Source organism: Morone saxatilis, unplaced genomic scaffold (assembly GCF_004916995.1).
Source record: "Morone saxatilis isolate NCDOM2014 unplaced genomic scaffold, NCSU_SB_2.0 Contig7, whole genome shotgun sequence".
Taxonomy (NCBI): Eukaryota; Metazoa; Chordata; class Actinopteri; family Moronidae; genus Morone; species Morone saxatilis.
The window spans coordinates 7,045,833-7,064,935 of record NW_023340246.1 but is presented as its reverse complement, the minus strand read 5'-3'; the positions used below and the strand labels follow the sequence as shown (position 1 = coordinate 7,064,935).

Sequence of the window (19,103 nt, the reverse complement as noted above, 5' to 3'; positions counted from 1 at the left end):
GGGGGGGGGGGGGGGGGGGTTACTATGGAAACAAAAGAGACACTGCAACCCCGGGCTGCAGTACAATACCGTTCACTAACATGATGCTTTCACTTTGCCTCTGTGAAACCTTACTCCCTCTGCCAACAGAGTAAACACAAGTTAGGTGTCACAGGAATGTGGTCGATTGCTCCTATTTTGCTTAATTACAAGAAGATTTAAAACTCAGGCACAAAAACAAAACAACCACCTAATGAGACAGCTGCACTCAGAATTCACCCTAGATTAACAGAAAAATAGCCGTAGACTGTAAATATAAATGCCTTCCTCTCTTATTATTGCAGGTCTTTGACATTGGCCGATACCAGGAGTCACTGGCGGCCTACTTTGCCCTGGGCCAGCACCAGCATATCAACCAAATCCTGGAGATCTTGCTTGGGGAGACTCGAGCCTATGTGTTCTTTGAGAGAAGCTATGGGGACATGCACTCTTTTGTCCGCACCTGCAAGAAGTTGCGGGAGGACGAGGCTGCCAGACTCTTCTATCAGATAGCCTCGGCAGTGGCACATTGCCACGACAACGGACTGGTCCTCCGTGACCTCAAACTGAGGAAGTTTGTCTTCAAAAATGAGGACAGGTGAGTTCTGCGGACACCGTGGTCTCTGTTGATCTCTGACGATCACTGTGGACTACTTCTCTGTTTCGTCTGTACACGTCGTATGTGATATAACAACCAAGTCAGTATCATCTGTGTCATATCTCAGCTTACAGCGAGGATAGTGTAAACTGACACAATGCAAGACATGACATTCCTCTCCCAGATGTTATGCAGAGTACAGGAAACATGAGCCCTTTGTGTCTCCCCTAGCTATTTTTGGTAGTGGATATGGAACATACAGCATATACAGTATGGCATATGGAATCACACTTGGGGAGGATCATTGCAGTGCAGTTATTCCAGCAGCGACTGAACTGAAAAGCAGGAACAGAGAAGTTACTAGGACTAGCTTTTGCATGACAGGTGATCCGATAAGACAAGCTCTTCTACCACTAGTGCCCTTCAGCAGGAGAAATCGATAGAATCACACTTAACCGACACAGATTTACTGACCCCTGGTGGCAGCATTTCAAAACTACATGCATAAAATTCAGGCATCTGTTGCCACAGCAACCTGAGAGCACTTTTTTTTAATGAATGAACATTATTTTAATTTTATTTTAATAGATGTCAGACTTAAAAAAAAAAATGTATTAGTTTTTACTTATGTCAATGCTAATGCTAAAGTTTCTTAGAGTAACTTCTTTACAGGCAGTTCTTATCTGACAGCCATGGCACAGACTGCTCCTCAATGCCCTCTATCTGAAGGTGTGCCGTCATTCTTTGGCGCTAACTGTGGAAAAGGGAAGTTGAGCTGCCTCACATATTCAGTGCGGGTCCAGTGACCTTGAATGTTACACCAGACTGCTCATGAGCTGGGATGCCGAGCGCCCCCTCCCCTCTCCCATTAAATGATTGATGTCAGGTGCATTTTAAGAGTGATGGTGCGGGACAGTATTGGGTCACATTTACTATATGGCCTGGCAAGAATCCTCTTTCACCTTTTCAGTCCTCTTGGCTCTGTACAGAGACGACAAAGCTGCTTTTTAGAGACAGAGATCTGCTCTGGCTTGAACCCAAGTGTGTGACAAAAGGCTATGGAGAGTGCCAGAGAAGCAAAAGAACAAGACTAAATATAAAATGATATCTAAGCAAGCTTCCTCAGCATGTGTGAGCTTCCTGACCCGATTTTGTCATACTGCCGTTAGCCTTTGACCAAACAGCAGCCTATTTAAAGAGCACTGGTCAAAAGTTGGCCTCTAGTAATTCAGCAACTACTTAAACAGGCCCCGTTGATCTCTTCCTCCTACCCCAAACTCATGAGACATTAGAGGATCAGCACACATTGAATCCCATATAGCTTAAATAAAGAAAATGGGCTAAGCCCTTTTTTTGTATTTCTAAGCCCTATTAACTGTAATTGCAGGTTTGCACATGTCCTCCAAATGAGCTGTTATCCAGGCAGTGATATTCTGTATTTAAAAAAGCTTTTATCACAGAGGAACAATGGGCATTTGGCTCAAGGAAACAATAGAATTTTCCTAATTTGAAAATGTGGAAGCGCTCTACAGCATATAAATGAAAGCAAATTACTATCACTGACAATGAACTAGTGAGTGGGCTGATGTGGAAGTGCAGGCACATGTAAGAGATTGGCCAAAAATACATTCATTCGTCTAAGCCCGTACTTCTTGGTTTCCTTTTTCCTAGTGGCTCCCATTAGATACGATCACACACCCTGTCTCTTTGTCTGGTGCATCATGTCTCATGGACCTCACACACAGATGGCAGCAGAAGTGTCTCTTACCATGCACGTGGAAGATTTTCTTGCCCGAGCCTCTCAAGATTTTTTAGTGACGAGGCTTCTGAACAACCAGCCATTATATCGGCACTTAAGGGTATCATAGCTGCTATGGGGGGGCAGGAGAAAAAAAATCCACATTAATTCTCTGAGCGAAACAGTTCAATTCATGAAATCTAAGATGATCAGTGACCCGTAATTGTGTTTCTTTTAAATTGTTGGTCTTCTGGAACGCCTATTTTACGTCGATGCTTTTTGGCAAGGCTTTTATCTAAGTGAAAGGAAATGTCAAACTTAAGCCTGGAGCATTATGTGCCTTACTTCCTCTGGTATCCAAAAGTGATGGATCTAAAACACTTAATGTCCATCAGGGCAAATTAGCCCAGTTGAGTGTCTTTTGTATTTTTATTTTTTGTCAGTTGGCATCCAAAGATTGGAACTCTGATAGTAATTAGCACTTAATAACATTCACATTATCAAATAATTCTATGTGTCCATTGTTTGGTAAAGCAATATCATCATGTTTAATGTGTTTTGTTTCTCCTGTGTGTCTCCAGAAGCCTCGTGAAGCTGGAGAGCCTTGAGGACACTTATATCCTGGATGGTCATGACGACTCCCTGTCAGACAAACATGGCTGCCCAGCCTATGTCAGTCCTGAGATCCTCAATGCCAACGGCAGCTATTCGGGGAAGGCAGCTGATGTCTGGAGTCTGGGCGTCATGCTCTATACCATCCTCGTGGGGCGTTATCCTTTCCATGACGTTGAGCCCGGCTCTCTGTTTAGCAAAATACGCAGGGGCCACTTCAACATCCCCGAGACGCTCACACCCAAGGCCAAGTGCCTGATCCGCTCCATCCTCCGTCGGGAACCCGCAGAGCGCCTCACCTCTCGGGAGATTCTGGAGCACCCCTGGTTTGCCTCCTCCGGGGCACTGGGGGGCGCTGTGGTACACGGCAGAGGAGAAAGAGAGCAGGAGCAGATGGTGCCTGAGGTGAACATGGAAGAGGAGCTGGAGCAGTTCTTCAGCTGAGCAAACACCAAGCACAAACGGACGACTCCGCCACGGTCGGCTCGCCACGCTCACAGCAGAGCCAAAAACAGTAGTTTAGAGATTAATAGGTGAACATTTGTCACTCATAATAAAGGTATTTCCATCCTGTTTCCTTTTCCATCATTTCATGGAAAACCTTGAGCCTGGCATGACAAATGGCATCTATACGTCACCTGGCGTTGCACCTCCCGTTCGGGGATGTTGCCGCCAGACATGCAAGTTGCAAACAATGTAGCAAATGTTCTTTTTGGATCTGTTTGGTTTAATGTGGTGCTCATAAAAGTAGACACATTCACCATTTTTGACACTATGGAAAGCATGAAGGGACGTAAGAACACAGGAAACCAAGGAGAACAATTCAAAATGAACTGACAAACTGCAACACCACACCTTTTCTTACGTTTTGTTTTTGTTTTTGTTTTTGTTTTGTCATAGCTTTAGGTGGTACCAATTTAAACCACAGACCCAGGGTCGGAAATCACAACCCCAAGTTCTGTTTTTAAACAAATAAAAGGTGATTCTCCCTGACCTGGGACCATTGGTTAATAAATGGAGCAGCTTTGGCTTTTTCCTCATCATTATCATCAACAACATGGTTGACCTCGTCTTTGTTTCATTAAGTTTAGTTTTTCATCCTCTCTCATTTGTCTCAGTTTTACATTATTGATCAGTCTGACAGTCACTAAACTCCTTGACAGCCTTGTTTTCAGTGATTTGTATGTTTCTGCATCCTCAGTCTCTTAAGCCTTTACCACATTTTATTCACCACAGTCATTTATTATTTTTTGGTTGTTTTTAAGCTATTCCACTCTTGTTACTGCTGCTTTAACATCACTCCCTAAACCTCAATCCTAAACAGTTTTTTCCTGGTAAGCCTCCAGACATGGCGTCATGCATTTGTTGTGTTAGGTGAATGGACGATTCCACCTTTTAAAATTAGCTTCCTCCTTATTTAAATTGATTCTTCAGTTGTAGGAACGAGAACGTAACATTTATTTAAATTGTAACAGCTATATATATAAATATATAAATATATATAAATAAATATATATATTTAAAACTACATTGCAGGGTTTTTCTTTATTCAGAGATTCCTTTTTCATGTATGATGTAGGCAATATCTTGACACAGGACAGGCACAAAGAGGAAAATGTCTGTCTGAAGTTTTAGAATACACAACATCTTCTGTGCCAGTATTCTGGTGCCCCGACAGCCCATGCCACCTTGTCTCCCTCATTTCTTTTTAAAAACTTGATACGAGATATTCAGTGATAGTATTGCTATGACATGCTCACTCCAGGACCTCATGTTAGTTTTCTACTGCCTGCGTAGGTTCTGTGAAACGATCATGCTCGGAATGGGTACCAGTGGACATGTTTTGTCGTATCTCAATGTTACTTGAATTTGTGTTTTTATCTAGTCATTGGCATGTGCCCCATGAATGCTATAGCCTGCCTAGCAGGGGGGAGGGGTGGGAGGGAGGAGGGTGCTTGTTTTTTAAGAAAAGTTAAAAACATGAAAATTCTCAATTTGCTACTTTTCTGAGTTGCTTTTCAAATAAAAAAACAACTATTGCTTTCATTGTTTTTGTAGACTGAGCTACCTTTTATTTAAGTTGGTGCTGATTTGGTGCTAATGTTTAGTCCTTTTGTTTCATGGAGGGGGGTGGTGCATGGTGGGATATCTGCCTCAGATGTTCTGATTGTATCGTAACAGATTCTGGTGTTTTGTCCAAATTTATTCAGTAAATAAATTGTGAACTGCTATTTGACTTTGTTGTTCTTTTCCATACACTTGATCAACACATGCAGCATTACACAATGCCATACTGTATCCTGTTACCTAAACAAAGGTGTGGTGTGTTTGTTTAGTCCATACTGCGCAATAAGAACACGCATCATAAAAAATCTGTTATTATGCCCATATATTACAAATATTGATTGAATTATGAAATGCAAATCCCCAGTCGAACATGGTCACTGACATTTCAGTGGGATAATGTAAAACATTTTCATAGCAAAGGACACATTTTCTTTGATATTTGACTAGAAGGTGATAGGCAGCTATTCATCCCAAAGCCCACATCTAAGTGATTTCAGCTCCGTGATGTGGAGATTTTGCAGTCCCATTTCATACATCCATACAGAAAAAATAATTATTTTTCACTTCTAGTACACTCTCTGTGCCTGTATGCCCTAACAAAAGCACTTCCCAGTTCATCATGAGATTGCAATCACCGACAGAACTTGAATGGATTCCAAATGAGCGAGGAGAAAAAGGCTTTTGCTCCATGTGAACCTCTCTGTCTGCCCCACTTCATCTAAATGATTGCACACATGAGGCACTTGGAAAAAGCTCTTTAGTTGAATCATTTTCCTGGTCGCACTCTTGTGAGAGACGCTTAACGACAGTCTTTTCTTTTTCTGTTCAGTTTGACAGCATTGTAGTTCTGCAAAGCTAGCTGCCCTGCTCTGCTGACCTCATCCTGTCTTTGAGTCAGTCTGTGGAAGAAAATCACTTCAGATTCTATTTTGTTCATTTATGTGGATCAACATGTGTGTGCCCAGAGCTGTTCGCCCTGTTCATGCAGAGTAATCCTGATTAGGTTGTATCTTTCAGACAGGGTAGAAGCTGTTGCAATAGCCCAAATGGTTGCTTTCTCCCTGTTTGAAAAAGAGGATGAATGAACATCCTTTGGCATACATTGACAATTTCAAGTTGTGGGTCGATGCTCAACAACACCTGCTATTGTTTTGAATTCCCCTGAGCTGACAAAAGATATGACATTATTGAAGACTGAAAATTATTTTGCAAATAAGGTACTGTGAGCTTTCAAGGCCATATGGTTCCCAGTTCCTTTGTAATCAAATGTGAAATAGATGGATCACTGTGGCACTGTTTTCAGATTATAAGCAGAGCACGTCTGAAAATGGCAGCTTCCTATCATGCAAATAAAGGATGCAAGAAAAAGAGTGGTGCTCTCACAGCTCAGTGGACAGGCAATTGCCTTCATAAACTTGAGCTTGTGAATGTTAGCCTGACCTCTAGTGGCTGTAGGCAGTATTAGCCAGTGATAAGAACAGCTTTGGGTTTGCCAGGTGTTTGTGTTTATCCTGTGTTTTGTATTTTTAATTCAATTAACCATTTGAACTCTGACCTTCTGGAAAAGGAATGTGGGCCATCTAGACCAGAATTAATTTATTAACAGTAACACAGTAACATTTACAACTGGAGACTTGATGATTACGAAGAAACACTTATTAAGGACTTGTGAACATTTAATTCCACAGCGTGTGGCTGCCAATGTTTTCACCTTGTGTGTCTGTGTGTGTCATCATGAAAAAATGTGAAGATAGCTACTGTAGTGGGAACTACCACAGAGACAAAAGCATGTGTTTATATGTCTGCCTGTCTGTCTGTGTAACATTCTGTCATGAAACTGAATACTGGTGTGGAGGCAGAGTTCAAAGATGGGTGTGCTTCGACCCATGAGTACTGAAGACTCGTGTCATAATTTAATAATGACTACTGGGTGCGGGCTGGAAGGTCAACATGTTGACGGGTAACACAGCTGGTGTGATCTTATTGCAAGATATTCTCTAGTGATTACTTACAAACTTTTGCTGATGGCTTTTTAGAAAGTGACTTAATAAGAGTTGTTTTTATTAAAGGGTTAAAGGTCAAAGCAGCAGAGAGTTATAGTGCTTAATATGGCTCAAGCTCCAAAAATGTTGGATACTACATTTCCCAAAATGCAACTGGACAGACTCTTTCCTTACACAACGATCTGCCTACGAAATATCTTCTTCTTGGTAAAAAAAAATGTGTAAGAGGTGTTTAAATGTTATAGCTGATTGAGGTGGAACTGATTGGAACTACCCACTATACTGTGGGGTAGTTAAAACTATATTAGACATGATATTTTATTAGCTTATCAAATGTTTTGCATGAAAATTCTTAATCAAACAGATGACAAGTGATTTCTACTGTAAAAAAAAAAACTGGTGACAGTTAATAATGTGTTGCAAATGTGTGTTCAAGCTATGTATGTTTAATGCCTGGGCTAGACTTATACTTGAATTAGTTCAAGCTGTTTCAATCTCTATACCATGCAATTAGGACTTTGATTAATTAAAGAGCTTCTGCTGACTACACAATGTGGCAGTAGCAGCTTCACAGTGTAAACAACACTTCCTAGGCAACTGTATTACTATTTCTGGGTTTGACAGAATCTGACTGGGTATATAAATAAAATAAAAAAAATTCTAGTTATAAAAGTCATTACTGCTTGCAAAGATAGAGATTTAAAGGCTGGTGCAAGCCAAGACCAGAACTGTAGAGAGCCATATTTCCTTCCCTGCTTGCTTGTATTGCCTGTTGACAGGAATGATTCATCTCATGTTTACACTATCAATTCAGTGCTGTGCATTTCTACAATCTGTCAAGCTGACGGTGAAAGCTGTTGACACTCACAAACTTTTTCAAGACTTAGAAAACACACTATAAACATCAGACTCTGTTTGAGCTAAATAATTAATGTGTGTTTGCAGTTTATTGTAACACCAGGACACTGACATGCAGTTAAAGGAGAAAACCATCATGAGTTTATTTTTCCTCTTTGGTGTGTGTATATCTAATGTCCTCGGCTTTCTGTCCAAAAGACAAACCAACATACAGCCTAGTGCTCCATTTACAGTAACTGGGAGATTAACTTTGGGGACAAACATCATTTTCTGTCTTTACTTTAAAATCCAAATAAGTTATGGTAGTGCTGCTGGTTCCAAGACACATGCAGTGACCTGCTGCCCTGGAAAATCCTGCTGTCACAGTAATCTTCTTTTGCAATCCAATCTCTATGGCGATTAACATGAGTATGAGATAACGGATTTAGGGAGGAAGTACTGTGGCCTATGTTCTCTGATAAATGGGAAATATCAATAATACTCTACTATCTTCCTACTGTGGGAGACAGATAGATCAAATTGTCTCAAAGCGGACTAATGGAAAGCAACAATGACATTTAGGATATTTACTGTTATTTTCCCAATATTTGAGGACAGATAAGTGTTGAATAGGCAGACAGTTTAGAGAGTCAGCTGTTTGCCCTAGGATGATGTAGCAATTTTAATGTTTGTTCTTAAACAGTTAAAAGCCTATATCAAGATGTTTATTCAGCCTTGAGGCTAAATTAGCATCCTTAAAACAAACAAGCTTATTCTGAGAGCTGTTTTAAAGGTAGCAATCCCTATGTCCCCTTATGCCCTCCTATTACTGTATGTATGTGTGTTTCCTGGGCTACACCACTCATATGGGAAATTCAGTAGTGTCAGTAGTTTACCCAGAAAAAGAGCATTTTCACTTTGTCATGTTTCTGTGCTTATGTAATGGTCTTAGTTTTCTGTCAGAGCATAGAACCAGAGAATGATGGCCTACTGTATAGCACTTACTCCTCAGTTACTCCTCAGTATTCTGAAATTCAATAAACTCAGCCTGAGATCAGTTTCGATTTTATGTAACTCAGGGGAACAACACTGCTGTCTCGGAGCGCTGAAAGTTTTTCTGTGTTCCACCAAGCTGCTCCAATTAATGTTAATGGCATGGTTGTGTAACGATCCTGCTACTACTAAGCCCTTTTCAAACACCGCTGCTATTGTGTCTGGGCTTTGGCAGAATACAGGTGTCCCCCAACGGAGCCAGTAGGCTATAAAGGTGCTTTAGTGAGCTGGTCCCCAGGCGCAGCGCAGTGCGCATGGGTACCCTTGGGTGTTCTGGCAGCAGAGTTTTGTGGCAGGGCACCAAAGACAACACACAGACAACAGATGGCCTCTGTTGTCTTTCACCCAGCCATGAGGCTTCTGCCGGCTCTGGGTTACAAAACCCACTGAGCAACAGAGACTGAGAGAAGCCTGAGACTCAGTCAGGTGGCTATGTGAGTCATATGTGAAGCATCCTCCTGCTGCAAATCATCAGCAAACAGCTTTACTTTTAAATCAACATTTTATTTCAGTTTCTATTTATGCTTTATGCAATATGCTGTAGTTTGCATGTATACATTATGTATACATTATTTACAGCATGTAATCAATTTTCTGGGTAGGTCCCACGTATTGGATTTGTATATGTGAAATAGAAACATGTTACAATTACATTGAGGTAACATCTCATCTTATAAAAAACATTATGAAGGTATCAAACAGCTCTCTAGAACACACACACACACACACACACAGTAAAATCATGTTATGTTATTATTGAGTGTTTGGAAAAAGGATTAGAACTAATTGCTTTCAACACTAGATGGTGCTCAGCATCAAAGCTTTTGAGGTGGAAGCTGTTAATAAGTTTTCATGAGAGATTCCATGAAGAACATTTAATTTATATTTATTTAATTTATTTTTTAGATTCTGTATACTCTCTGTGAATGGGAGATTATTTAAAAAATGCATACACAGATAAATATCCATACAATAAATGTGATGTGTATACTCTCTCTTTTTTATTTTAGAAGTCCAACTGTTAATGTAAATCCTGACAGAGATGTGTCTTGATGCTTAAACAATGTGCATGCAATGAATATCACAATCCCGTTTACAATTGTGCTTTTTTCGGCATTATGTAATCTATAGCTTTTAAAGCCTCTCTCAATAATAAGAAAATATTAATTACTTAATAACCAATACTTCAAGTGATATGTTTTGAAAAATTATTATATAAATTATTTTTTATCAAAGGTTTAAGCTTTAAGCTTAAGGTGTGGTTTGATCAGGTCTGACTGACAGAGACCTGGCAACATAAGCAAACAACAACAACATGTTGTCAGATTTAGATTCAGATGTTGCTAAATCCTAAAATGTGCACTGAAGTTATTTATTTATTTAACTTTTATTTAAACAGGTAACAGCTGAGATCAAATGTCTTTTTCTTGCATTCTTCTCTTGCCTTCCTGGCCAAAAAGGCAGGAAAGTTTCACTTCGAGTGGACGCCAATTACATACATACAAATTAAATATTACAAAACAGTACATTACAAATAATACAGGATAGGAGCTAATTTACACACATGAGCACAACAATTAATTAATTAAATTAATTATGCATTATAGAAAGAACATTTTGTAATAAAAACTTCAGTTAACTTTTGTGTAATACTGGTTAGAGAGATGAGGGAGGCAAGATTGAGGCTGCAGGTCATGAGAAAAGCCCTGAAAACACAAATACAAAAAGATCATTTCTCTTGTGTTATTATTATAATATTTCCATTTCATTATACAACCCTGCATTATAAAAATCTTACTTTAATCGTATCACCTTATTCTGCATTCATGTAGGACCTTATCACTCACAGTAAGAAGCTGTTTGAGAAATTAGGTTTACGGGGCCTTTAACCCTCTTGGCTTTAAACCATGTTTGATTCTAACAGAACATGGATTGATCACTTTCCTTTAAATGCCTGTGTAGCAGAAGCCATGATTAATCTGGTAATTAACTCTTAACAAGCCGTTTAGTATCAGTTTAAACCCTAGCAAGCATGAAAATCCCTATGCATATTAAAAATGTGCTCAGCCCACTGAATAACAGTACATTCAACTCCAGGGAGCCAGAAAGTCATGTGTGTCAGACCTCACAAGCAGTTGCAGAAAATAGAGAAGCATCATCCCAATTAAGTGCTTGGAATCATTTTATGCAAGTTGCTTGTATTTGACGCTTCACCCTAAAATGTTTGTTTTTATCAAGTGCTGCCCCAATTATGTGGTCAGTAAACAGCATAATCAGAGCCTCAAGATGACAGAGTAAATTGGAGAGTGGTCTTGCATGCTGTCTTTGCTTTTCACACTCTTTTGTCAATACCCAATTATCCTCTCCGTTGCTGTTCCCACTGATAGCGCATGACTTAAAATAGCTTTTTGGGGCATTGTTTTCTAATTGCAACAATCCAGAGTGACTTGACGCATTGATCAACCATTAATGGCTTTAACCAGTGCATAGGCGAGGTTGGGTTAGAGCAGAAGGGAGATCACACATTTTCTTCCAGGGTCATTGCACTTGTTTGTCATTTTCCCCCACAAATGGCTTAATGTGGCAATAAAGCGAGTTTCAGTGGTCCTGACTGGTACAGGCGTTGCTTTTGTAAGGACAGCTGTATTGACTGCAGGCATCAGATGAAGCATTGGCTTTTTTATGTGCCTGAACGCTGAATCTCAGACTGTAATTATTGGAAATGTTTTCCTCTAGGGCTCCAGGCATGTATGAATCGGTTTTGCAGTGCCTAATGTTTGTGAAAATTACCTCCATATTTGTTTGTTACACTGCTGATCATCCTTTAATTGCTAAGATGTATGTAACTCTATCTTCTGGCTTTTTTCGGGTACATATATTAATTCTATAAAATATAGAATATGATATGTTTCACAATAAAACACATCACTGATCAACATCAGTATATTTACTTACATAACAACACTTTCTCACTCAGAAATATGGTTTTCACAGAGTGACAAATGAGGAAGACTAGAAATAACATGCTATTTTTGTCTCTGCAACCTTTAGTGGAGCAACTTGCACTGCTAAATATCAACTGAGAATCATGGAGCAGTTTCAGTCCTAGTGGGCTGACTTGTGGCCCCCCAAAAGCTTTAAATCATCTGGCTCAATGAATCAGAGTCTTGACTGAGCCAAATTGCCTGACTGTGCCCTGTGGGAGAGATAATTGGGAGAAACAGGTTGTTTTGTGCCTTACTGAGGTACAAGAGAAGCAGGAGAAAGGAGAAAACAACATGGACTTCTCATTTTAGATAAAACCTCTGAAGTGTGCAGTGTCTAGTTTTTGTTCAGGCTGAGTTTAGGTCTTTTAGTAAGGCAGGAGACTGTAACATCCTGCATGGCTGCAAATGGCTGAGGGCTATTTTCGCACATGGATACAATTTGGTAAACGCATTAAAAATACAAGCCTTGATCAGTCTAAACCCATGTTAAGTTAAAAAGCAAATGTGTAATGTGATAAATCATGCATGACCTGAGAAGATATTTTGAGAATATCTTAAGAAATCACTTTCTTGGAGTTGAAGTATACAATTTCCACCAACCATCACATTTTCCTAACCTGCAAGAATTATTGTTTTCTTTTGGCCTCTTGGGGGCAGCAGGATCAAACGGTCCACACTGACATTCTATCACCATTGATATTGCTAACATGTTAGCAAACAGTATTTACTCATTCAGGAGATACTGAGCAACGTTAGCATATTTTGACCAACTATCTGTCTGTCTGTTGGGGACGGACAGGTAGCACAAAGTGAGATTTTGGATGAAATCTAGTGTTAAATCTCTCTTGGTTCATCACTATGAGCGACTCCTTACACATTACACATAATCATTTGACCCATTGTTATTTAAAAAATGCAGATTATAGCTGCTTTAAATTGATTCGTTAATAGCAGTCATTTTGTTTTCCCCACTGGCCAGTTTACAAAAGATATAATTTGGAAAAGCTACAAAAAAATCCTGTTAATTACTGGTATGTCTGACTGTAATGGCCTAGTGATACATCTGCATTGCTATCTGAGCACCAAGCTGCCCACAATACAGCAGTTGTTTTCCTTTAAATTTCAAATGCACAAGCCTGGTAAGTGTTCAGTTTCAGTATTAAACTGCTGAGAACTCTTCATGCCAATTATCAAGCCAAGTAAGAAATAAAGTTTTGTACCTTGACCCCACTTATCATTCTACTGTGTTTATAAATTCACACTCTGGGATGAACAGTTGCACACACAAAGCACTCACACACAAGCACACACCGACAATCAGACACAATGAACGCCAGACAACTCCGCAGAGTTGTGATGTAATTAGACTTGTTAATTGGAAGAAAGCCTTTCACCACCTGCGGCAGTAAGAGTGTGGGTTTGTGGTCATCTCTAACAGAAATAGCCCTGTTAATTGTTTTGGTTTCCAGGCATCCATGGCAAAGGAGGAATGTGACAAAACAGTTTCTAGCTGCTCTCCAGTTACACCACAAACTGCAGAACCTGCTGGCATTAAGGGACATTGTGATCAATTTACAGGGTTTATTGTCATAAGACTGGCAATTGAATTCACATTCCATCCATATAAAAAGCCACTTGAACATCACTGCAAGAGTGGCAGCCATTCAACCACATACTAACCACCTGTGTTCATTGACAGGCTCAAAGATAAGGAACATCCTGTTAGACAGGAGAAATATTTTACATCAAAAAGTCTGTCTTAAACAAAGTCAAGGAATACTTTGATCATTTCAGAGGGTGAGCAGCGTAAATGTCATTATGATTTAACGCAGGCCAAGTACCTCCACCCAAAGGCCCTCCTTTAACAACATTTGCATTTCTAAAAACTTGGCATTGCTGCGCCAATCTCTACACAAGAGCAGAGTCATCCTGAATATAAATTTTGCTTGACTTGATGTGCTTATTTTTGCTGTGAATCCCCTTTTGAAGATGCCCTGAATGTGCCACATTGAGGATGCTAACATTAATTGATTTTCAAAGGCTGATCAGAGAACCATAACAGCTAATTAATCATTTGAAAAAGCAAATTCTTTGGTGGTTAGACCATGATTTGGAAAGAAGAAGTGGTTTGGAGACTGAACTTAATGCTGTTTCATTTCCAGACAGATATGGATTTCATAATGGATAAACACAGACTCACTGTCTGCTTCATTTCCTTCTAATAGGATAAATGTGTTGACTCTCCCCTTTTCTGTAATTCGACTTAAAACAAGTCACCCACACTGGGGTGGGGTCTATTTTATACTAGGAAACTATAGTATGTCTGAAAAAGCTTATAAAAATTACCATGAAAAATTTTATACTGACATGAATGGAAAAGAAAATGAAAATGTATTTTTCCCTTATTAAAACAAGATGAACCTGCTTGTTATCCTCCTCAGTGTTTGAAAATACACTATTTATTATTCACTATAATAAATATGGGTGCTGCAATTAGCACAGGCCTCATACAGTATATCCACAGCTATCACTGTTATCAATTTAAAACCTCATATCTTCAACTGTAGTGCATTTTAAACTCAAGAACTGGGTCGGCCCGGAGATTAGCATATAATTCTTCAGCTATAGTTATTTAATCAATTAAAACAATATGTTAATTCAAAATATACGTTCTGAAAGATTTAATTAATTATAGTCCCTTATTTAATTAAATTTGATCACATTTTACATACATTCATCAATTATTTCTCTTTCAGAGTTGTTCCAGAGTTGTTCCAGTTCCAATTGTTTCTACTCTAATTTATTCAGAAATGGGCTCAGGCAGGATGTGTTGATTATCACAGTGTTTATTACAGTATACACATCTGATACAGTCCAAAAAATGCTTTTTAGAGACCTAACTTGAGGTTTGTTTATTGAACTTTGGAAGCCTAGAACATCCAAAGAATGTCTCCATTCAGTTCATAGTTAAAAATCCAAAGATTGCACAAACACTTCACTGAGGCACACATATAAAAAGACAATTACACAATGTGGAACTGATACACAGCGTAGTATAAACTACTAAGATCATAGCCCGAGCCACCCTTTTTGACAATGATATACACTGACCGTTAAAGAAAAGCACTGGAGCAGCAGCCATGGGACAGCTGGTAAAAGAAGTAGCACTGATGTCAAAGTGCAAAGTACAACAAGGTTCATATATTGCCTGAGGTAATAACAGATATAGTGATAGTCTGTGGAAGTGCATGAAGCCATCACCCAAGAATGGAGGAGTTTCCCCAGTTTCTCAGTTTTCACACAGCAATTACAGTTTTTCTATTACTCCTAGTAAACTTCTCTAAACACCTACAGGGAATGCATTAGTTTTGCATTTTTGGTCCATTTTCATTCTGTTCCTCTGCATTATACAGAAAATAAATCCACAAACAGCAAAATGAAATGATAGTTAAACTCATAGCTGCAGTTTGTTTTTGCCCACTGCCCCCTGAGCCCAATTACTGTTGTTTACAGGCTCCAGATTTTGTCACATATAGGGTACAGTAAAGGGCATGAGTAACACAGTGCCCTGCAGAATCACTGGGATGCTTACCTGGGAGGTAAGCAATTGCAAAATAACCTGTGACAGATAACAAAACAAGTTTCAACACGCCTACACAAATAGAGAATCATAGGGAAGGTGTATTTTTATTCAGACAAACCTTACACATTTATTTTCCAAAATGGTTGTTGTTCAGTTTATTTTTCACAAGTACATTTTATATTCCCTGTTTTTTCCTTTATAAATTCAACACACTGCTACACATAAGAGGGATAAGGTTATAACATTTTTGGAGATCCTCATCTGTCCCAATACCAAAGCTCTCATATTGCAAAACACTTTTAGATTATTTCTTTCCTGTCACCGGAGACGCTGATACACTACAATTTTGTTAATTATCAAACAACAATGGCCCATTGTTGTTCCCTGCTTCTTACAGACCTTGTATTGCATCTTCATCAAATCTGCCATTAACTGCTGAGTTGTACTGCACGCCCTCCTAATCCCTGTTTTTCCCTCGTCCTGATTTCTGGGTCATGCTATTGAACATCAATAGCAGAACGTCATCAGATGGTCCCACAGAGCTGCTCTATCACTGAACATGATACTCATTTTCCTTTGGGTGAGTCATTCCATAAAACCAAGATTCCAGATAGGAAGCTTTATTTGTACAATGTAAAAGTCCTTTTTTAATTTAAACTAATACCTGCTGGTTCAGATTTGGCTCACTGGGCTCTATGACAAATTAGTACACGCCGTCGCACACCATTTCACATGCTGCCATGGCTAAAAGGCACAGCTGGGAGACTTCTGAAATTACTGCAAAATAGAATTTGACCCCTGATAAGGCCCACTATCGAGTCTGCCAACTGTGACATTTTGATGAAACGCTGGATGTCTCGGGACTGGAGAGCACTCAAGTATTTTACCCAAGCAGTTTGGAGTGCATATACTTAACTTGTATGCTGGTGAACATGATATCTATACTCATATTCATGAGAAATGTACTATTATAAACATTGTCAAGTACTGTACTTTTTTGAAGTACTTTATTTCAGTATTTCTATGCGCTTTTACTTCACTACAGGAGAGAGGGGGAAGGAAAATACTCTTTTTTTTTCTCTTTTTACTTTTATTTTAGTTCACAAATTCAAAGCTCTCCACATCCACATAGGTGTTTTCAATTGCTCCAATTTGCTAATTAGACCTCTAGTCTGCCCTGGACTGTAGGTGTGCAGGGGCTTTAATATTTCAAAACATGATGCATTATTTCTTTACATTGACCAAAACCCACACAAGCTATATTTTAACACATTAGTGGTAATAAATCAGTGATATATAAACACTGACATGGTCCATCCTCAGTACTGATAATTACATTTTCTCATGATACTTACGTAATTGTATTTATGTTTCATTTCAATTTAGGATTTGTGAGTATTTTTATACTGTAGATTGCCACTTTATCGTATTATTACATTACCATTTATTACTTTTTACTGCTGGGTATTCCTGCCTGTGCTTTGCCGAAGTAATTTCTCATGTCATGTCCTGTAAAAGGACAATGTGCAAAGAGCTGTAAATGACTCTATTTCTAATTAAGGGAATGTATTTTCCAAGTGGGATACTTCCTGTACAGCCTGTAACAGTGGCCATTGCAAGAATTTAGATGCTTGTATATCATCATAACACAAAATTAATTAACTCAGCATTGGATTTGTTTCGCAAACAAATTTACAGCTTTTACTTTAACAATTAACATACCATAGGCATGCCAACATTTTGACTTTTCACAGTAGGAAAAGCACAGGTATTACTAATAATGTTGAAAATGTTTACTTCTGTTTCAGTGTCTCAGTCAGCCATGACAGTCTGACAGTGAGTCAGCATGCAATACCAGGACGCTGAAACTGATGCAGCTTCACAGAAGTCAGCCACCATTTCTTTTATTATTTACCCCTGTGCCTGTTACTGTACATGTGTAGCCTACTTAGTATACTGTCTACTGTATTATACTCATGCTATAAGGATTAACACAGGTGCTTTCACTTAAGGCTGATCGGTTGAAGATGGGTGGAGGTATACAAGTAAAAACGTGATGTACGCACTGATACAAATAATAAAGCTGTTCCACCCCAACAAGTAAGCGATAGAGATGTCAATCAAACTGCCTGCACACTCCCACGCAGTCCCGAGAGAAGGACTCATCAAGACAAATAAGTGAAAACACCAGTGTGGGTGTGCTATGGGTAGGGCAGTAAAGGGGCATCACAACCAATAGACTCTAATGGATCATGTGTCACTGACAGGGTGATAATCCATCGTAAGCACAAATAGCGCTGTTGAGCAGCGACTGGAAAGCTTTAGAAGGGGTTGCAAAGATATAAATAGTATTTAAAAGTCCTATGTGGTCAAAAACTGTGGATTAGAAGGTTCCTGCATTCATTCCTGAGTTAATTGCCCTGCCAGTAGCCTATCTGAGAGGCAGCCAAGATAAGAGCTGTTCAAATTGTCTAAATGTTTAAGAAAAACCAGATGCTGAAACCAAAGCTGATAAATGTAAGTCAGCCATCATCAGTTTTATCATTTACACCTGGGCTTTTCCTATAGTCTCACGTCAAAATGGATTCTGTGAAAAAGGCCAACCTCGCTTATCACTGCAGTCGTCTTTTGCCAACTTCATATAAATCCTTTTTCCCATCTTTGCTTGACCGCATGACATTTCTCTTTGTGTTCCTGGAAAAAGTGGTTAGGAAAGCAAAAAAAAAAAAAAGGACATTGATTTTATACGATTTGGATCCAGCCAGAGAGAGAGCCCTGTTGATTTTCATTCCAGCCATCTAATCAGGGGCTGATTTACAACCAGGATGCAAAGTGAATGTAATTACCAGCATTTAACTACCAGGTAGGATGGAAAAGCAGCAGTGCTCTGGGTACTGAAGGACCAAAGAAAGAAAAACAACCAGCGTTATGGTCCTTATGTTGAGAATTTGACCTGTGGAAAGCACTTTTTCATAAAAATGGACATGGAAATGAGTTTCACTGTAAGTGGACTGTAATTGTTCACTCTCTCATTGTCCATCTAGGGAATGAAAGAAAACTGTCACCAAATCGAGACCTGCGCGAACCTCTGGAACTCCCTCAGTGGCCCCTTGCTGATCCCAGGACCCTCTTTACGAGAACGACTTCATTGTCCTCACTGATGCTCTGGTGCCACATACAGCTCTGCGGGTGCTTGCAATTGCGCACAGCGACGGGTGGGAGGCGCTGTAGGGCTTGTGTGAACAAAACAAAGTGAAAGGGGAGGAGCAGCATCGGGAGAAAAGTGGCCACACGGTGTGCCAGCCCGTCCAAGCAGTCGCTTACATCTCAGATCCGCCGTGGCGCAGGGAGCACAGCAAGACGCGTCTGCCAAGTCCTGTCCACTCCACTTGGTGACGTGCAGAGCGGTGCACAGACAGGCCACTCACCGACCTCCACACAGCCGCTACCGGTGCACAGTGTTGTTCCTTTTGCAGTAAAATGCAACAGCAGTCTTTGCGGGATAAAGACAGCATTCATACATAAGCAGCGTCGTAGCGAAACAAGGACAAACGCCGGGGGACAGGAGCAGCGAGCGGCCGGGGAGGTAAGCGCTCCAGTCAGCGTA

The 19,103-nt window shown here is 39.7% G+C and overlaps 2 protein-coding genes across 3 annotated transcripts in view; both read left to right on the top strand.

The window, feature by feature from the left end:
• trib2 (tribbles pseudokinase 2) overlaps positions 1-4,494 on the top strand; it is an 8,476-nt gene extending 3,982 nt beyond the window's left edge. Inside the window, exons 2-3 of the mRNA XM_035678653.1 lie at positions 324-616; positions 2,936-4,494. Of these exons, the coding sequence (XP_035534546.1) occupies positions 324-616; positions 2,936-3,410 (768 nt within the window). The 3' untranslated portion in view covers positions 3,411-4,494. The remainder of the gene's footprint in view (positions 1-323; positions 617-2,935) is intronic.
• Positions 4,495-18,806: 14,312 nt separating this feature from the next.
• Positions 18,807-19,103, top strand: part of LOC118340742 (kelch-like protein 29) — a 194,566-nt gene continuing 194,269 nt past the window's right edge. For both annotated transcript variants that reach the window (XM_035678867.1, XM_035678868.1), the window contains exon 1: positions 18,807-19,082. The gene's annotated coding sequence lies outside the window, so the exon portion shown is untranslated. The remainder of the gene's footprint in view (positions 19,083-19,103) is intronic.